This window comes from Anarhichas minor, unplaced genomic scaffold (assembly GCF_050575085.1).
Source record: "Anarhichas minor isolate MPS153535 unplaced genomic scaffold, ASM5057508v1 ptg000007l, whole genome shotgun sequence".
Taxonomy (NCBI): Eukaryota; Metazoa; Chordata; class Actinopteri; order Perciformes; family Anarhichadidae; genus Anarhichas; species Anarhichas minor.
In genome coordinates this window covers 15,644,610-15,663,842 of record NW_027466453.1, presented here as the reverse complement: position 1 = coordinate 15,663,842, position 19,233 = coordinate 15,644,610, and the positions used below count along the sequence as shown (strand labels likewise).

The 19,233-nt window shown below is 42.6% G+C and overlaps 2 protein-coding genes across 8 annotated transcripts; both read left to right on the top strand.

Moving 5' to 3' along the window:
- The first annotated feature begins 144 nt into the window (after positions 1-144).
- adap2 (ArfGAP with dual PH domains 2) lies at positions 145-5,051 on the top strand. Of its 2 annotated transcripts, none has more exons than XM_076086137.1 (11): positions 145-453; positions 839-963; positions 1,085-1,176; positions 1,405-1,493; positions 1,727-1,839; positions 2,458-2,607; positions 2,718-2,801; positions 2,963-3,025; positions 3,308-3,382; positions 3,481-3,709; positions 4,076-5,051. In XM_076086137.1, exons 1-11 carry the CDS (start codon positions 366-368, stop codon positions 4,102-4,104), a joined length of 1,137 nt encoding a protein of 378 aa, XP_075942252.1. In that variant the 5' UTR covers positions 145-365; the 3' UTR covers positions 4,105-5,051. The 2 variants fall into 2 exon arrangements, with proteins under 2 accessions (XP_075942252.1, XP_075942251.1); XM_076086136.1 differs by having other exon boundaries at positions 147-453; positions 3,305-3,382.
- A 177-nt stretch (positions 5,052-5,228) lies between these two features.
- Positions 5,229-19,182, top strand: rhot1a (ras homolog family member T1a). Of its 6 annotated transcripts, none has more exons than XM_076086130.1 (21): positions 5,229-5,634; positions 6,477-6,535; positions 6,716-6,797; positions 7,096-7,139; positions 7,220-7,273; positions 7,409-7,461; positions 8,004-8,112; positions 8,776-8,877; positions 9,399-9,497; positions 9,613-9,721; positions 9,861-9,981; positions 10,304-10,388; positions 10,517-10,662; positions 10,829-10,929; positions 11,095-11,225; positions 11,475-11,558; positions 11,665-11,787; positions 11,867-12,069; positions 13,468-13,590; positions 17,023-17,122; positions 18,352-19,182. In XM_076086130.1, the coding sequence occupies exons 1-20, from the start codon at positions 5,598-5,600 to the stop codon at positions 17,099-17,101; spliced, it is 1,944 nt and encodes a 647-aa protein (XP_075942245.1). In that variant the 5' UTR covers positions 5,229-5,597; the 3' UTR covers positions 17,102-17,122; positions 18,352-19,182. The 6 variants fall into 6 exon arrangements, 5 of the variants coding, with proteins under 5 accessions (XP_075942245.1, XP_075942249.1, XP_075942247.1 ...); XM_076086134.1 differs by lacking the exons at positions 17,023-17,122; positions 18,352-19,182 and adding exons at positions 14,485-14,574; positions 15,439-16,202; XR_012952893.1 differs by lacking the exon at positions 17,023-17,122 and having other exon boundaries at positions 5,230-5,634; positions 18,352-18,632; positions 18,832-19,182.
- The last annotated feature ends 51 nt before the right edge of the window (positions 19,183-19,233 follow it).

Here is a 19,233-nt window from a genome sequence, read left to right as displayed (position 1 = left end):
TCTGTCTGCTCTGAGCGCACTATGTGCTCAGCTGGTAGACCGGTTTCGGCTCAGTTTGATGCCTTAGCGTTTGTATTTGTGAGGGCCCCGCGCAGAGGGAGATGTCACAAAGGACAGCCCCCAGTGACAAAAAAAACCCCCACATTGTTTCCGTCTACTGTCGCTCACACCGCGCAGCTGGACGCCTGCCTTGTGTTGTGACATCCCACAAAGAAATCTGTCGCAAGTTCCAGTTTTCATTTGGCCATTTTTTTTCTGTCTGTTGCATTTCGCCACGTGTGAAACTATGTGACCACCATGTTTAGATTAGACTGCGCGGATTCATCGTCGTTTAAGAAGAGACCCTCGTTTGACTTCGTGCCGACATGTCAAACCATGACCGAAACAAGAAGGCGTTGCTGGAGCTGTTGAAGCGGCCGGTCAACAGTCACTGCGCCGACTGCGGAGCTCCAGGTAAGAGATGCGTGTTTCTGTTCTTTCAAGCTTATTTAAAATATATATGTATTATCAGAAAGTGGCCAACACCCTGCAAATAATCAGACTTTTTGGATTCTATTTTTGTCATAACAGTTTTGTTATTGTTGACATAAAAGCCTAAAGGGTCCTTGTGTTCAAAATAGTGGTTCAAAGTTATAGTGTGCTCTTGTGTTTATCCCTAAATAGATTTTTATTTATTCAAAGACGAGACCTATCACAGAACACGTACATTTCCAGCATAGGAATACAGTGTACATGACCCATAGAGTGAGAGGAGCAGGGGGGGTTTGGGGCCCCCAATCAGGACATTCTGGCACTGCAAAGTGTTTAATCTAAGTCCCACTTCTTCTGCACACCCCAGATCCTGAGTGGGCGTCCTATAAGCTGGGTGTTTTTGTGTGTCTGAACTGCTCCGGCATCCATCGCAGCCTGTACAGCCGGGTCAAATCCATAAAGCTGGACTTCTGGGAGGATGAACTGGTGGAGGTATGGTCCCCACTTCTGTTATCATTGCTATGGTAATAATAACGTAATTCAGGTCAGAGGGACAAACTGTCTGTGTCGGTGTGTAATCTTCACACGTGTCTTTTTTTTGGGATCTGGGAAGTTCATGAAGTCCAATGGCAATGCCAGCGCCAGAGTGCTGTATGAGAAAGCTGTTCCAGTGTACTACTATCGGCCCCAGGAAAATGACTGTGCGTAAGTAACTTTCCAGAATGATGACATTCTTCAGAAAACCGTCTGTGTGATAAACATGTGTGCTGACGGAGCAATGTCACCATAAATAGAGAGAAGTGCAACCACTGACTGTAGAAGTGAAATATGGATGAATATCTGCTGCTCGATCAAAGCTTAATGGATCATGTGCTTGTTGTGATACTGCAGCTCATGTTCACGAGTTTCTGCGTTTTTGCCTTTGAACCACAGAGTCTTAAGAGACCAGTGGATTCGAGCGAAATATGAAAGGAAGGAATTCACAGGAGAAACCAAGTATCCACCAATTTCATACACCACAGGTGATGTTCTCACTGTTTTCTGACACACGTGTCTTACTGTAGAACATCAATCATCATCGTCTGTTGGCGTAAAGCTGATGTGGTTCCTCATACACATGCATAACTGTGCAAGAAAAACCTGTTGTTTGCATTACAAAACCGCCAGGAAGTGAAAGCTGGCCAGACTGTCACGCTTTGCAAAATGTTGCAACGGAGCGGTGACTCAATTTAATTTTTCCTGGATCTGACACCAGGTTTCTACGAGGGGTTGCTGTGGAAGAAGGGGAAAGAGAACTCCCAGTTTCTGAAGAGGAAGTTTGTACTATCAGAGCGAGAATTCACCCTGACCTACTACAACAAGGAAAATGTGAGTTCCCAGCAGCTCAGACACAATTGAACTACGCGTTGTAGGTCTGCCAGGTGGCCGTGAGCTGATCTCAGTCTGATCACGAGGATCTTTCCAGGGATGTGCTGCCCGTGTGGTATTTAGTTGCAAAGGCATAAAAAATACAAGAAGCAATACACTGCGAAGCACAGTGGTGCTTTGAGATAAATGCTAACGTCAGCATGCAAACATGCTCACAATGACAATGGTTATTTTTTAGAAAGTATAATGTTTACCATGTTCTCCAACTCGGTTTTGTGTGCTAACATGCTAATATTTACTAATACCAAGTATCGGATCATAAACCAGTATTGGACAAACCTGCTGGTGGCACTAGAGGGAAGGTCAGGGGATCACTGAAGTTATTACATTTCATCATCTGGGGACCATGAATGTCTCCACCGAATTTCATGGCAATCCATCGAATAGTTTTTGAGTAATTTCAGTGGAGACCAAAGTGGTGGACTGATCGACCGACATTGCCATCTCTAACCACGCTGCTATCATGGCTTAAATGAGTGCACAAGCAGCTGCATGTTAATTGAATCCAGTTGTTGCATCCTTTCTACAAACTCTGATGTGCTATGTGTTGTGATCCAGGAGTCCAAAGGCCCAAAAGCTGTAATCTCCATCAAGGACCTAAACACCACCTTTCAACCAGAGAAGATTGGTCATCCTCACGGGCTGCAGATCACCTACCAAGACGACAATCACACCAGGAACCTCTATGTTTATCACGAGAGTCCTGAGGTGGGACTGCATGATCATCCAAAGTATAAATAACATGAACCAGCAAGTCTTATACTGATTGTCATACTATAGGGCTGTGGAGAAGCTCAGGGTCTCTTCTTCTACTCTAGGAAATAGTGACGTGGTTCAACGCCATTCGTGCCGCTCGCTATGCGTACCTGAAGACAGCGTACCCGACTGGAAGCGACGAAGAAGTGAGCATCAAACCTTCTCGAAACCAAACAAAATTGCAGTTTATTGAGTGTGAACGTTCTCCTTCAGCAGAGTCAACAGCAGTAAGAACGGAAACTTGCCTCTTTTTTTGCTTTTATGTTTATAAGCCTAACACTCGTGTACCTTTACACCTCTTTGTCAGCTGGTACCGAAGATAACAAGAAACTACCTCAAAGAGGGATACATGGAAAAGACGGGGCCGTTGGTAAGTTAGTAAAGAAGAAAAAGTGAAACATCTTTTTCACACAGTTTTTATATGATTTAATTTTTTATTATTTGTGCCGCTACCAGCAGAGTTAGAGTTGTTTGTCACAGTAGTAGAAGTACACTTGATTGTGTGTTTCGGTTCCTCTTACATATTCAAACACCCTTGATTTACATTTTGGTAAGAATAGATTGGCGTGAAAGAAGAAGTTAGGGGATATAAATGTTTAAATTTAACTGTCATTTGTCATGTGAGGCATTAAATGTGTTTATTTAACAGCAGAAGGAGTCGTTCAAAAGGAGGTGGTTTATTCTGGACTCTCAAAACAGGAAGTTGTTGTACTTCAAAGGCCAGCTGGTGAGGACTTCTCATTCTAACTCGATGCTGTGTGGATGTTTGTCAAGCACTGTAACCACCATTATGTTTGAAATGTGTTTTCATGCTTGTGAACGTAGGATGCGGAGGAGTTGGGGGTCATTTTCATCGGCACAGAGAGCAAGGGTTACTCTGTGAAGGAGTGCGTCCCAAAGCACGCCCGGGGAAACAAGTGGAAGTGTGGCGTTACCGTCGAAACGCCCCAGCGACAGTTTCTCTTCATGTGCGAGCAGGAGAGGGAACAGAGAGAGTGGCTGGACGCCCTCAGACAGGTCCTCTCCAGGCCCATGGCACCGCAGGATTATACCAGTAAGCAAGGCTGGTCAACAAACACGTCAACAATGTACAGGAGACCCGGATATGTAAATTATTCACATGACGTAATAGTCATTCCTGTCATGTGAAAGCTTAAACGTTTTGCATTTTGTGTCTGTAATGGAGTGTGAGAGGATGGATGGATGCATGTTAACATAGCATAGGAACAGACAGGGTAACACCAAAATAGTAGGATTCATCCTCTGGGGACCAGGAATGTCTAGCAGGAATGTTAGTACAGGAATGTTAGTCCAAACAAAGCGCCTGTATTCACTTATTTGTGAGAAAGTTGTTATATTCAACCGTTGCATTATGCATCCGTATGACCACCGCTGTAATACTCCTTGTTTCTCATTCCAGTTGAAGCCAACATTAAGTATAAAAGATGAACAACAGAGAGGTGTGCCAACAGGATGACGGGGAGAAGACTATTGCTGCACAACGGATGAACATCTGCTTTCGCAGCACTCTTATCAGAACTCTCATCTTTGTGTTGTGGTGATACATCTAGACTCTGTGCCACAGTATGGATTTGAGACTTTCATCCACTCACGTTAACTGACACCCGAACTGATGCTCAATCTCAGACTTCAGAAAATACTCTATCATTGTTTAAAATCCACTCTTATGACCAAACGTACACATATAAGATCAACACTGTTATATTGTAAGAGAAGATTATACTGGTTAAATATCATGCTATTTTTATGATGTTTCTTACTTTTTTACATTTTGAGTTACGCAATTAATACGCATTTAATTTAACATTTTGAACATGTTTCATGAAATCATGCAGAAAAATAAACAGCCTTTTCTAAGTAAAATGTGTGGATTAGTTAATATATACTATCTATTCTTATCTATTATAATATATTGTAATAAAAGACGGTATACCATCTTTTATGGTTTCGCCTTTTTAGCAAACATGACTTAAGCAACACTTTTATTGCAAATGGAACTTGAGAAACCATGAGTATGTTACAAAAGGGCCTTTAACTTTAGTGCAACCATGTGTTCATTATTATTATTGCCATAATTGTGAGCTGCTCAGTGAATCCACATAAGATTGCGACTTTAGCTGATGGATGTAAATTTTAAAATGTAGTCATCTCACCACCTCTGAGTATTTTGCGTTCCTCTTTTTGATCTTGAATAGTATGTTTGTAATGTATAATAATCAGCTTCGTTATGGCCACATTTTTAACCGGACATGCAAAGACAGAAAATGTAAAATTAAACAAACTATAAATATTAGAAAACAAACAAGGTGCTGTCCATAAATTGAAAACCCACATGATAATAACATCAAAAGAAATAAAGTTTTTTTCTATTGTCATTTATTAACTAATTAATTATTTTATTGTAGGTTATTTCCACTTCACTAATGTCACAGATAAGAATATCCCGGCATTTTGACTAAATATGTAATAAGAATATACTCAATATAAATCCTTCTCTTTGGCGCCAGAGAGCAGCATAACGCGTTTTTAAAATTCTAGTTGAAGTTTGTCCTGTATGACTCGCTGTAGTTGCCGGTGTGTTGGAGGTCGGGTTTTGCCCATGAAACGTCTACTGCGAAATGCTATGCAAGCGCCGAAAAGAGTGTGATTAACATGCAATTACAGAGACATGTGCTTCACGCTACTGTTTAAATGACATTTACTCCTCAGCTGATTGGTCACAAGTTGAGAAGAAGCGCGTGGTGAACTCGGAGGAGCTCCTAAAACTGTCCGTCCGTTTTGTCCTACAAAGGCGCGGAGGGGTTTGACAGCGGCAGCACTTCAGTGCGCAGGCCTGACGTTAGGTGACCTGCTGGAGGAGGAGTACGGCTATCTAAGGACTACATGAAACAATAAAGACTGTCTTTAAAAAAGCTAAAAACATGAGGAAGGACGTGAGGATACTACTTGTAGGGGAACGTAAGTAGCAGGTGTCTTTAAATCCCGAAGCCGTTGAATGCTTCATTAGCTAGCTAACATGCTAATGGTGGAGCTAGAAGCTACAGTTAGCAGATGCACCTAGCGACTGTTTCCATGTGTTGATACTCAACACATTGCTTAATCATAACGAGACATGATATTAGGAAGAGGCGGCCAGAAAACTGTAGTTTGAATAGTACGACATGGCAGCTGCCCCATGTGTGCATGTCCACATATGAAAAGCATTGTGAAGGTGGTGTTTACTGCAAACTTTGGTTAGACTGTACCTGAATACCTGATATGAACTCTGAAACAAAAAGACTAGGAAAAATAAGATTATAGATCATAAAGTTGCTGATAAATGTCCTGTTAATCAACTAATTGTTCCAGCTATAGTTGGCACAGAGATGCGCTGCATATTAACACAGAATTATGGGTAAATATTATATAATTACAATATCTTGACTTTCCCAGGACCCTGGAGTGAGGGCAGAATTAACCTGTTTCACCTGGTCTGTTTGCTCTCTTTGAAGCATGCATATGTGTTGTCAGTACTATTTATATATTTCACTCATGGCTGTGCAGGTTGGCCTACGCTGCCACATTAGGGGAGTTGGTACTGACTGGTCCTGAGAGAGTTACAGCCAAAACTCGGCTCTTAACTCTCTTTAGCTTCCGTTAACTCTCTTGAGCTGCTCTTATCTGTGCCCTGTCACTTAAGGTATTACCCAGACCACTCAATAGAAATTGTAGCGAGGTCACATGTCAATGACCCAGTGTCAGTAAAAGACGTGTGTAATGTCAGATTGTAATAAAATCTTCTTTTTCTTTTGCCCGTACAGCCAAGGTGGGGAAGACTTCGCTGATAATGTCTCTGGTCAGCGAGGAGTTTCCCGATGAGGTACGTATCAACGGGCAATCAGATGATAGATACGCTGGAAATCATCCCGGCAGCTGATACGTTTTTAGATTTGTCTGAAATCAGAATCGACAGAGTAAAAAGATGAAAATACAGGAATTTATGTTATATTTCTTGAGGCTTGCTTGTCAGATGTTTCGATCATTGTCCTCTGTCTTCCAGGTTCCTCGTCGAGCCGAGGAGATCACCATCCCAGCCGATGTCACCCCAGAGAGGGTACCCACACACATAGTGGACTACTCGGGTACGCCCTCCCTCTACTAAACACACACACACACACACACACACACACACACACATTAAACATACGCTTACTACGATTTGTGCTCTTAGTTGCCGATTGGAACCATTTGTATTCAAAAACATTTCAACCTAAATTCTTCAGACCTGTTTTATTGTTAGAAACAGAAACACAATTCAATTTGAATCATGTTTAGATACGATTGCTAATGCTAACACCACTTATATACCTTTTAAACAGAGGACGGTTTTAATCAAATTGAATTTGGACTGTACTGATGTGTCTTTTTGACACATTTTAGAGGCCGAACAGTCAGACGAGCAGCTGTACCAAGAAATATCAAAGGTTGGTTTCCCTTAATTCTCACTCATCTGTGCTTGTAGTGTCTGTAGCTCATGTATTAATATTGGTATTTGTCTTGACAGGCAAACGTTATCTGCATAGTTTACTCGGTCAACAACAAGAAGTCCATTGAAAAGGTGAGCATGGTTTCTCTCTGCGCTCAGCGCAGTTAATCAAATACACGTCGTCATCTTAATCTGAGGAAATTAATTTGTGTTTCTGATGAATGTTTGTGCGGCTCCGGTGTTTGAAGTTGTGCTTTACTCCACTAGGTGACAAGCCACTGGATTCCACTCATCAATGACAGAACGGACAAGGATAGCAGGTGTGTGTTCATGTCACTTTGATCGATGTGTGCTTACTGTGGGTCACGTCAGCTAGATGGTGCTGCATCTGCAAGGTTGATACCAGAGATGGCTAGAGATAAGTTTAAGATCATTCAAAAGAGGCCGTTACATTGTTAAACTGACGCTGACTGAACTTCATGCCAAACTATGTGACATATAGAACAATTAATCCTGTTTTTGCTGTTGCTAGTTATTGTAAACTACATGAATGAATATATATTTGTTGATAAGATGTCATCAAGCTGATAAAAGCTAATCGTTCATCATCAAATGTCTTGTTTTGTTCAACCAACAGTCCAAAACGTAAAGATATTCAGTTTAAAACCTGAAAAAAAAACAGCAAATCACTCTGAAGATCCTGCAACTAGAGGGTTCTTGTCATTTTTGTCTAAAATATTGCTTTAACGATGAATCTATTATCAAAATAAAGCTGCCTATTATTTTTCTGTCGCTCAGCTAATTGGTGAAGTGACTGACCGGTGTAGCTCTATAATGCAGTGATGAACAGGCTTTTCTTCAGGGTACCATTGATCCTGGTTGGGAACAAGTCTGACCTGGTGGAACACAGCAGCATGGAGACCATCCTGCCAATCATGAATCAATACCAGGACATCGAGACCTGCGTAGAGGTGAGAGATCAACACAAACATGCCTATAGAAACCTGTTGGATCCATTTAGACAGGGCTGTTTGGAGGTTCCACTCCGTTACATGTCAAAGAAAGTACTTTGGTGAAGCACTCGAGAGCATGAAATAAGAAATCTAATACGAGCAGTGGCTGGCTGCTCTCCAGCTCCTGACTGCACTTCCACTCTGAATCATTAATAGATTTATGCTCCGAGGCCACGGCCTGCTGACTGACGGACTGCGAGTGTGTCGAGAGGCCTGGCTGTCACGGAGGAAGCCGCTCGCTGCGTTACTGTTTTCAAATTTTCCCTCTCGTCACACGAGACGGCTCAGTCGTGTCGTCCTCGGCTGGATTAGTTACAAGGTTAGAAAGAGGACGTGAGAGCTGGACTCGTGTGAACATGTGGACCAATGTTTTACTGCTGGCTCACTGTTCCACCAGGTTGTGTCCTGCTTCTCTGAGTTACTTTCATCTCTGTCTCTCTTTATCAGAAGTATTCAAATATATGTCGAGAATATAAGTGAATAATAGAAATAAGGAATGAGAAATATAAGAAATACGTGCATCAAACGCATACAATATACAACCACGGTGTAAATAAGTTTTCACACACACACACACACACTCACACACACTCTCACATGTGCTTTATTTTCTTTCCTCAGTGCTCTGCCAAAAACCTGAAGAACATCTCTGAGCTCTTCTACTACGCCCAGAAGGCTGTTCTCCACCCGACCGGACCCCTGTACTGCCCGGAGGAGAAGGAGGTGAGATCTGTGCAGTAGACGTTTCATCGTAGGAAAAGGTGTAAACCAGGACCAGGAAACTGAAGCTGCTAAGTGCAATTCAGCCATCATTATTTAGTTATTTACACCTGTGCCTTCTCTACTGTGGCATGTTGTCAAAATGGTTTCTGTGGAAGAAGCAGTCAGGATTACACCAGTTGCAGACATGTAAAATGGTCACAGTTGAAGTCACGATGCACCGATCCGATATGTTTTTAAATAGTGTCTTTGTCATGCCATTTTAATGTACCTTATAAACCTTATAATATGAGCCTGCTACCCAACTCACAGAAACCCCTGGTCTCACACTACCTTTACATCAGAATAAACTCCACTCCATGAGGGATACAGATATTATATTTGGGGTGAAAAGAGAGCACAGGTATCAGATTTGGTTTTGGAATCATATCCAGAGAGAAAAAGTATGATTGTTGCATCCCTAAAGTAACGCTTAATGTTGTTCATGCAACCGCCTCAGTGATAATGTTTCCTCTGTGTTACAGTTGAAGCCTTCTTGCATAAAGTCTTTAACTAGAATCTTCAAAGTGTCTGACCTGGACAACGACGGCATCCTTAATGACAACGAGCTCAACTTCTTCCAGGTAAGGTTTTCACGACTACATAAGATTTAGTCACTTGGCAGGTGTTAACATACCTGAAACCTGAAACAGACATTCTCAAGGCGCACGTCAATGTCTCTCTTGTGTTTGTCCACAGAGAACATGTTTCAACACCCCGCTGGCGCCGCAGGCCTTAGAGGATGTAAAGAATGTGGTCAGGAGGAACATGACGGACGGAGTCACAGACAACGGACTTTCACTTAAAGGTCAGACACCCTCCTGTTTCCTCTCCTCTGTCCTCCACATCATTACTTATCGTTCTTTCTTCTCTGCTTATCTCTTTAGTCCCTTTTAGTTTATGAAAATGACCCCGTCCTCTCTCCTCTCATTGGCTCTTTGTTGTAGGCTTCCTGTTCCTGCACACTCTGTTCATACAGCGAGGCCGACACGAGACCACCTGGACGGTGCTGCGGAGGTTTGGCTACGACGATGACCTGGAGCTCACACAGGAGTACCTGTTCCCCATGTAAGTGCAGACTGAAAGGTTATCTGTGTTTTTATTGCTATGTACGAGGTACAGTGGAGACGGGAAAGAGGTAGCTTTTACTTTCTGATGATTTCACAGTGTTGATGATACGAGGGTTTATTATGATGAGTCGTTCCTCATTTTGATATCGCAGATCATTTCCTCCTCTCGACTGAATTGTTGTGGTTGACTGATGTGACTCGCAGTGCTTCAGGCAGATTGTTTCTGTCTTTGTCGCCATTGAAAGCAGAATCCGAGTCCCTCAGTCGAGGCTCCAGAGCTCTCTGTTAACTGATCGTTTCTGTCCGTCCCTGTGTCACAGGGTGAAGATCACCCCAGACTGCACCACAGAGCTCAACCACAACGCTTACCTCTTCCTCCAGAGTGTCTTTGACAAACACGACAAAGTGAGTGGTTGAAGATTTAGAAATGGAAATGGGGCCACTTTTCTGCAAAATGAGTTAAAAGAAATTCTGTTTTTAATGCATTGTACCATTTGTGAGTCAACACATTTGCCCTTGCTGCTGTGATCCAGGACAGGGATTGTGCGCTGTCGCCTGAGGAGGTGAAGGACTTGTTCAAAGTGTTTCCCTACATGCCCTGGGGTCCGGATGTCAACCACACGGTCGGCACTAATGAACAGGGCTGGATCACATACCAGGGATACCTCTCCCAGTGGACGTGAGTGTGGCACACATCTATTAATACACACACACACTCACACACGTCTGCTGCAGACACAACCTGGAAACAGTCACAATACTGGAGGACATGCATGATTATGTGGAAAACACAGATCATTTTTCCAAAGTCTCATGCTGACTCATCATGTTTTTTTCTGTGGTAGGTTAACAACATATTTAGATGTACAGCGCAGTTTGGAGTACTTGGGTTATCTTGGCTACTCTATCATCTATGAACAGGAGTCCCAAGCTGCTGCCATCACAGGTAAGAGGTCCTAATTATATTCAACTCTATTTTTGTGTATTTTAAGTTTTTCTTTTCGTTAAAAGTTTAATACAAAAGAAATGCATGGATTTTACGGCATGTGTCCGTTGATCATGTTTATTCTTGCTTGTGAAAAACATGCATTCCCTGTTTTTTTTTTTCCAGTGACGCGTAACAAGCGCATCGACCTGCAGAAGAAACAGACCCAGCGCAGCGTCTTCCGCTGCAACGTCCTGGGCGACCGAGGCAGCGGGAAGAGCGGCTTCCTCCAAGCTTTCCTGGGCAAGAACCTGGAGGTCAGTGGAGATCATGGCTGTAAAACCCTCCGTTTTGATTGTAGCGGGGCGGCCCAAAGTAAAACAAAATGCAACAAATAACACTTCTTCATGACAAATTGTCGATGTGAGCACTTTGTTAAGCTGCTTGTAATTTAGTCAACTTCCGGAGTTGGAGCAAACAAACCGGGGTCGAAGGGGAACATCTTCTAAACATGTAAATAGTGTTGATGTGTGTCGGTTATTGACCTCGTTTGTTGTCCACCACAGGGACAGAGGCGGATTAGAGAAGACCACAAGTCCCTCTACGCCATCAGCACGACCTATGTTTATGGTCAGGAGAAGTACCTGCTGGTAAGAACCATTTACTGTTACATCATCTGGGCGTTTTACACTGCAAAACATTAATCCCTCCTTCTAACTCCGCCTCTCCCGCTCTGTCTCGTCCTCACACGTCCAGCTCCATGAGGTGATGCCAGACTTTGACTTCCTGTCAGAGGCGGACCTAGCCTGTGATGTGGTCTGCCTGGTGTACGACATCAACAACCCACGCTCTTTTGAATACTGCGCCAAAGTGTACAAGGTATGTATGCTCATCAGAGGCACCGAGGCTTTAAGGTCCTGCTACATACGGTCTAACATTCGTCGGTTGTGTTTGGCAGCAATACTTCATCGACAGCAAGACGCCATGCATGGTGATCGCCGCCAAGTCGGACCTGCACGAAGTAGGGCAGCACTACAGTCTCTCACCGCACGAGTTCTGCCGCAAGCATAAGCTCCACCCACCCCAGCCGTTCACATGCAGCATGACCGACGCACCCAGCAAAGACATCTACACGAGACTCACCACCATGGCCATGTACCCGTGAGTATTGAACTTCTTTGTGGTCTCCTGTAGTTAACCCTTCACACCTCTGTGAGTGAACCTTATCCACCACGCCCACCCGGACCTGTGTGTGCGTGTAATCTACTTTAAAGCCACTATATGTTTTCCATAGTGTATAATTGTAGTGTATTTATTTGGGAGCGAGTCCTCTTCACGAGGTCCACCATGTTGCAGCGCCATGTTTTATACAGGAGCCCAGAATGGACAAACCAAACACACTTCACGTTTTTTGCGTTACCTGAAGGCCACCGTAGTTCTGTGACACGCTTGGAAAGGGGAGGGGTCAGCAGAGGGGCGTTCAGTTGGTTGCAATCTGCGACGTCGCCACTAGATGTCACTAAATCCTACACACTGCTCCTTTAAGCTGTCAACCCAGCACAGGACATCAAGCCTGAGGCGCTCTTTTAATATATAATTTAGCTACGCATCACTTCTTGTTGAAAATAATTTACACATTTAGCATTATTAATGACCAGGACTACAGACATTCATGATACACATACATCATACCAACCTTTATGAAATAATTCATATGACGATAAAGAGCCAGTTTCACAAAGATCAAACTAATAGTCACAGTTTGCAGTGAAGACTTCTTTTAATCTTCAAAAGAAATTCATCAAACCACTCGGCTTCCAAACCAAAACAGCTGACGACGTCTTTACCCTTAAGAATTGATTTACCGTATTTTCCGCACTATAAAGCGCACCGGATTATAAGGCGCACCTTCAATGAATGGCCTATGTTAGAACTGTTTTTATATATAGGGCGCACCGGATTATAAGGCGCATAGAATAGAATAGCGTCGTAAGCGTGTCTCTTGAAAGGTGCCATTTTGGGGTCTTTATACACACAAGTGGTGTTGGACTAGGAGTAAGCACAGTACCGGTGTTTACCGCGGTGCGGCTTTGTAGTTTACCAGTCGTACTGAAGCATTTTGACAGAGCGCCGTGTACAACCAGTATGGATCAACCAATTAACCAATTGATCCATATATAAGGCGCTCCGGATTACAAGGCGCACTGTCGTTTTTTGAGAAAATTAAAGGCTTTTAAGTGCGCCTTATAGTGCGGAAAATACGGTAGTTGTTTTGTGACTGATGCCTCCCTTTGTGGTTTTCCTCTCCTTGTTTACTCACCTTTAGGTTTAGACTTTGACAGTTCACCATTATAGATATTTCTGTGTAAATGATTTAGTTTAATTTGTCTCTGAGACGAGGAAGTGAAGGTAAATGGCAGCAGTGCAGGTTTCAGCTCAGAGATGTAATATGAGTGTGGATCTGGCCTCCTCTTCCTCCCCCTCCTCTCTGTGTGTTGTTTGGTTCATGTTGTCTTTCTGTGCTGGTGAAAACACGCATTTTTGTGTGTCTTTCCGCAGCCACGCCCGTCTCCGCTGCATGTGCGCCTCCAACAGGTGCACATATTGCCTGTGTCAGAACCTCCTCAAGTTGGAGCTGCTGCGCAGTATTAAGGCCCACCTCCGCAGGGTCATGTTCAACAGGTTCATACGTAGAATAAGCTCTAGTGTTTTAACATAGACTCATTCCTCCTTCTTTTTACCCAAGCTCTCTAACACCGGTGATGGTGACAGCTCCTCTCTCCTTCAGTGCTCTCCTGTGGTCAGGGTTACACTGCATATCCACTTCAGGACACAAGGGACTATAAAATGTGAATGAACGCGACGGTAGCGATACCTTGTGATGCATGTTGTTCAGGATAAATAGTACGGATTTCCATTTGTGAATAATTATAATACTAATGTGATTGCTTTTGGAGAAATTCTCCTTTTGCTTCGCTGTGTTGCCACATAGCCGTCATCCGTAGGGTTTCTCTCATTTGTTCAGCTGTACCTCAGCAAGGTGATGGTTCTTGACGGTGATATTTGGTACAAACTCAGTTCTTTTATATATTTATAATCTATCCACGGTAACGCCTACCTGGCTGAGTAAAGTCAAGAGTCAGTCTTACTGTAAGAACTGTTGTGTTTTTAGTAACAGAGTTACTGTTGAGGAGGTGAAAAAATGTTCACACTGGTTTGATATTACCCAACCACCGGACTGGACCGGTGTACCAAAGTTCACCACTAGGTGTCGCACTTGACACAAGGTATTTTAAAACATTTTAAACTTCAATATCATTTAGTACGATACGTTCTTTGTGCTCCTCTATATTGATGAACAGCCAATCACTGTCGACACAGTGAGAAGGTTCACTGATCAACACGACGTCGTAGCTCTCGCTGCTTCTCTGAGCGTCATTTTTCGGAGGAACCCTCGATAGATACGAGATGCTTTACAGCAAAAGGAAAAGTGAGCTCAGATTTCAGTCGTCCTTTTTTTTTTGTCGTGTGCATAAGTCCCGTGGGTCACGTGAGGTGTTTTGGTCTCTGCCGCAGCTCCAGCCAGCCCCCCCGGTCTCTGTACGCTGTGACACAGCGAGGTGTGACCGCGCTAACATGCAGCCTGCTAGCCAGGGAGGTGACTGTGTGTGTGGGTAGTGCATGGTGTTATTTACTTGTGCAGTGCAAATTAACTGCTAATACTAACCCCACATACAAAACACAAATGTGTTGTAAACTTAAAAAACATTTTCACTTCATTCAGAGGAATGAATAGAAGTAGATATCTCTGGATAGTTCTGAGTATATTTATAATGTTATTATAACTATAGTGCACCATGTCCATGTTGTTCAGCCAGTTAATCATTCTGGAAAAATATCAAGTCCTGTTATGAAGCATTTGAAAATTAAAAAAAGTACGTCAAAATAAATTTGGGTGTGAATTTTGACAATTAAGTTTGAGCTATGAGCACTTTTGAGTTGTTCGCTCCTTCCTGTCCTGCAGTGGATATGCAAACTTTAAATCTTGACTAACGGACACATTATTTGCTCAGAGAATGAGACAAACCAGCCGTTCTCTTTAGTTTGTGCTGAAAACGTCATCGATGTCTGCATGTTTGATATCCGATTTATTTTGAATCACATAAAAGTATTAAAATTCTTAATTGTCTTCATGGCACCAGCCTTATCAAAGAGTGCTTGACTGATTGTCTATGATGTTTTCAGTCTCCCTTCGTCTTCACTTCCATTCCTAATAGTGAAGTCTACACCTACAGGAGACTTTTATTTTGAAAAGCACCGTTGTTTTTGTACATCTATTATAATACAAACCGCTGTCCACTTGTTCTCCTTTGGGTTGAGACTTCGTAAATGTAACAGGCTGATGTTTAAAATCAAAATGTGTTTCTTTGATGTTTAATTTGATTGTATTGCACCAATCACCAGTCATTTCATCCTGTTTTTCCCTATCTTGTATTTCCTGTCTTTGTGTTTTTTCCTTCGACTCTATAGGTGTTCAAACGCATGTGTTTGGCTTCCCCTCTTCCTCTTCCTCTTCCTCTTGCACGTGTTCACCTGCTGCTAATCTGTTTGCCGTTGTGTTGGCTCATCTGTTCTCTGCCTCTCTGCATAACCACAGGCATGCCTCGGTGCTGAGCGGGGAACGGGTCACTCATCTCTTTGTCTTCATGCTGTGTTTTTAACCTCTGCGGGTTGTTGGCATTATTAATAAGCATGACATTTAACGAGCCAGCCGTGGCAGCGCAAGGGCCCGACACACCACATTGAACGCCCAACGTGTTTTCTGAAGAGTGGGTTGATTGACTGGAAGTCGTCTTGCATTGAAATCTTCATCGGTCACAGAAACTACAAGCTACAAAAGTGAATTGTGTCAGGAAACTAGTGATTTATTTTGGTTTGCTCTATAATTTGTTACCAATCAAAAAGTGACGTACAATGATACAATGACCGTAAAATACGTAAGAGAAAGCAGCAGAAAAAAACTGATTAACTGAATGAAGAGAAGCGTGAAATGTATTCCGTAAAGAAACTCACAATTACATATTCTGAAATTTAGTTTACTCGCTGACAAGATTCATGGCTCCACATTTTCAACCTGGCTGCCGTGTGTGTGTGTGTGTGTGTGTGTGTGTGTGTGTGTGTGTGTGTGTGTGTGTGTGTGTGTGTGTGTGTGTGTGTGTGTGTGTGTGTGTGTGTGTGTGTGTGTGTGTGTGTGTGTGTGTGTGTGTGTGTGTGTGTGTGTGTGTGTGTGTGTGTGTGTGTGTGTGTTTGTTTGAAGTGTGTGTGTGTGTTTGTTTGAAGTGTGTGTGTGTGATTGTTTGAAGTGTGTGTGTGATTGTTTGAAGTGTGCGGTGATGTTTGACCAGGTATGCAGTTATGGTTGTTCTTGTGCTTTGATGGTTTGGGTGGAGGTCTGAGCTCCTGACTCTTCAGGATTGGTAGAGCTGAGTGATATGAATGAGTTCAGATATCACTCCATATTATTACGTTGCTAACGTACACTATGGTTGCTTTAACTATTGATACTTGTGAAATTTCATCTGCCCAGAAGTATATAATTCTGCCAAGTAACTGAATCTCATTCAAGTCTCAATGATGTTTAGTCTCCGAGCACAATATCAGTTTATTATTATTATTATTATTATTATTCCAGCTCTACGGTTGATAAACAAATTAAATATCAGTATTTTTTTCACCTTTTTGTCCAGAATGTGATGACATTTTAAAATTGTAAACAAGAAAATGTGAATAATTTTTTACTAATATTAATGAAGATTTACTGCAGTACAAGCATTTATAGATCATTTCAATATATAATATCAATATTAGAGCTAATCGGTTACTCAAACTACAGATAAATACTCTCTTAGTAAATGTGAATATTCTCTGGTCTGTCAGGATAATAAACTTAATATATTTGGTGTTAAATCATTGGTCCGACAAAATAACGCATTAGAAGACGTCACCTCAGGCTAAACAGATTATTTACTAATGAAAATATATTAAAGTATCACCCAGCTCTACCGTGTGCGTGTGTGCGTGTGCGTGTGTGTGTGTGTGGCTACCTGCTGTCAGAGGAGGGTTTCAGCCTGACTCAGCAGGTTTCAGCCGTCTCCATCGTGGAGGGGTCCATCTTTATGAAGGCCTCTGCTGAGCAGCTAATTCCCCCAGAAAGGTAAAGAGAGGGGGGGGGAGAGAGAGTATGCGTTTGATAGATTCATCTCCCTTATTCAGGATGTCGGGTCATTATTTCAACAGCAATTAGTAATGTTCATATTTATGTCCTGAAATGTTTTAGAGAGACTTAATGGAGTCTTTATATGAATAGTTCCACATCTTGGGAAATATGGTTATTCACTTTCTGAATCAATATAGCTCTAATTTCTGTCTGTCTGAATATGATGCAGCTGGTTAGCTTAGCTTAGCACAAAGACTGGAAACGGGGGGCAGTGGCTAGCATGGCTTTGTCAAAGGGTAGCGAAGTCTTTCTACCAGCACCTCTAAAGCTCAACAATTAGCACAGAAGACTGTGCTAAGCTAACCGGCAGCTGTAGCCTTGAATTATAGAGATATGAGAGTCATATTAATCTTCTCATCTAACTCTCAACCAGAAAGTGAAGGAGAACATTTTCCAAAACGTTACACTAATCCGTTAAAGGTTAAAGGCGGCTAGACTGAGTTTTAGATCATTGAGCGCAGGTGACCGATGTGAACTTGACATTTTCGGCTGGTTTCTGTCCGGATCCCACCCGGGTATAGTAACTTGTGTCGTAGGCTTAACTTGAAGGCCAGTCACACTTGGGTTTGTTGTCTCCATTGTCATTTTTCATTGCTTGTATATATTATAGTCTGTATAGTTCCGCAGTGTTTGTTTCTTGCCAGATCAGCTGGATGTGTGTTTGGTAGGGCAGGTGTTTGTTTGCTCTATATTTTACTCCCAGTGCTAGTCGGAGTAGCTGCTTCATAGTCCAACAACTTTCCTTTTGTCTCCTAAAACTAAACCAACTGTCAAGATAAAGCATGTGTTCCTGTTTCACATCATTTATGGTCCTGATTTTAGGAAGTTTCCCCCGCAGAGAGAGCACATGACTTTGTTTTGGTATTTGGCAACTGATCCCGCTGTGATTATAGCTGTGGAGTTATGTTGTGTTAGGGCTGGGCAACATATCTCAATAACGATATACATCACGATTTAGCATGTTTTCAGGTAGTTCAATAAAGAAATTGTTCGATGATGAATATTTTGACACTGGGGTATGAGCTGGTATGCTCTTCAGTTTAGACAATGTCGTTATGTATCACGATAGATGATTATATTAAAAGATGAGTTATGGCCCAGCCCTAGTTGTATGCTGCATTGTTTCTCTCCTCACCGGCTCTGTGTGTCTTGCTCCCTCCTCTCAGGCACATGGCTCAGGCCGACCTGAAGAACTCCACCTTCTGGCTGAGAGCGAGCGTCGGTGCCACCGTGTTCGCCGTGCTGGGCTTTGCCATGTACAGAGCGCTGCTCAAACAGCGGTGATCAGACAGCTACTCCCCCCTGTCCCTCTGTCTGACTCTGCCCTGTCTCTCCCACCTAAAAAGACTCAGAGCCTGGCTGACTAACCAACATTGCCTCAGCCCCCCAACTCCACCTCATCCCCTTCCCACAATGCAACACGGGCAAGAAACAAATGAGCAAAATCGTAGGTACCTTTTATATGCATTTGGGGTGTCGTTTTTTTTGTTAATGTCGTGGTGGAAAGGGGCAGGTTACTTTTGAAATCGGTTGTCCATCATCCAAAATGCTGACTTGAACTCTGTGATCTGTTAGTCTAGTTTAGTCCAGACATTACTAGTCGCTGGATGTTTTCAGCTGATCCAGTCCTCTTTTCTTTCTCTCAGGTCAGTATTATTAGTTAGATGGTTGGAGACCAGAGAGAGGCAGCCATATACAGCAACACCACAAAGGGACTTGAATCTGTTAATAGATGTGTATATGCAGTATATTATGTATTCTTCAAAGGTTTTAGTATTGGACCCCTAGACCGCATCACAAGCCGGGAGGTGTTAGCGATACATCCTACACTAGAAAGGTCATGAATGGCATGCACTTGTTTATTCTGTGTGTTTTAATTTATTAACCTGTTTCTTTGTTTTGTTGTCTGTTTTGAGTGCAACAGACGGAGGGATTTGCATTTTCCATGTATTTTTGTATGTAGTATTATTAAAGCTGTCGGAAGCGGTGCATCATGATTTTCTGCTTGTTTTTATTTTTTCTGGTTTTGAAATAGCATTAAATAAACG

Bases quoted from the DNA above. Each gene is read 5' to 3' on its own strand.
- adap2 (XM_076086136.1), top strand. From the start codon at position 366: ATGTCAAACCATGACCGAAACAAGAAGGCGTTGCTGGAGCTGTTGAAG. The intron at 2,802-2,962 runs GTGAGCATCAAA...CCTCTTTGTCAG, and splicing joins CGACTGGAAGCGACGAAGAA to CTGGTACCGAAGATAACAAG. The intron at 3,383-3,480 runs GTGAGGACTTCT...TTGTGAACGTAG, and splicing joins TGTACTTCAAAGGCCAGCTG to GATGCGGAGGAGTTGGGGGT.
- rhot1a (XM_076086134.1), top strand. From the start codon at position 5,598: ATGAGGAAGGACGTGAGGATACTACTTGTAGGGGAAC. The intron at 7,462-8,003 runs GTGTGTGTTCAT...GCTTTTCTTCAG, and splicing joins AGAACGGACAAGGATAGCAG to GGTACCATTGATCCTGGTTG. The intron at 10,930-11,094 runs GTAAGAGGTCCT...TTTTTTTTCCAG, and splicing joins CCAAGCTGCTGCCATCACAG to TGACGCGTAACAAGCGCATC.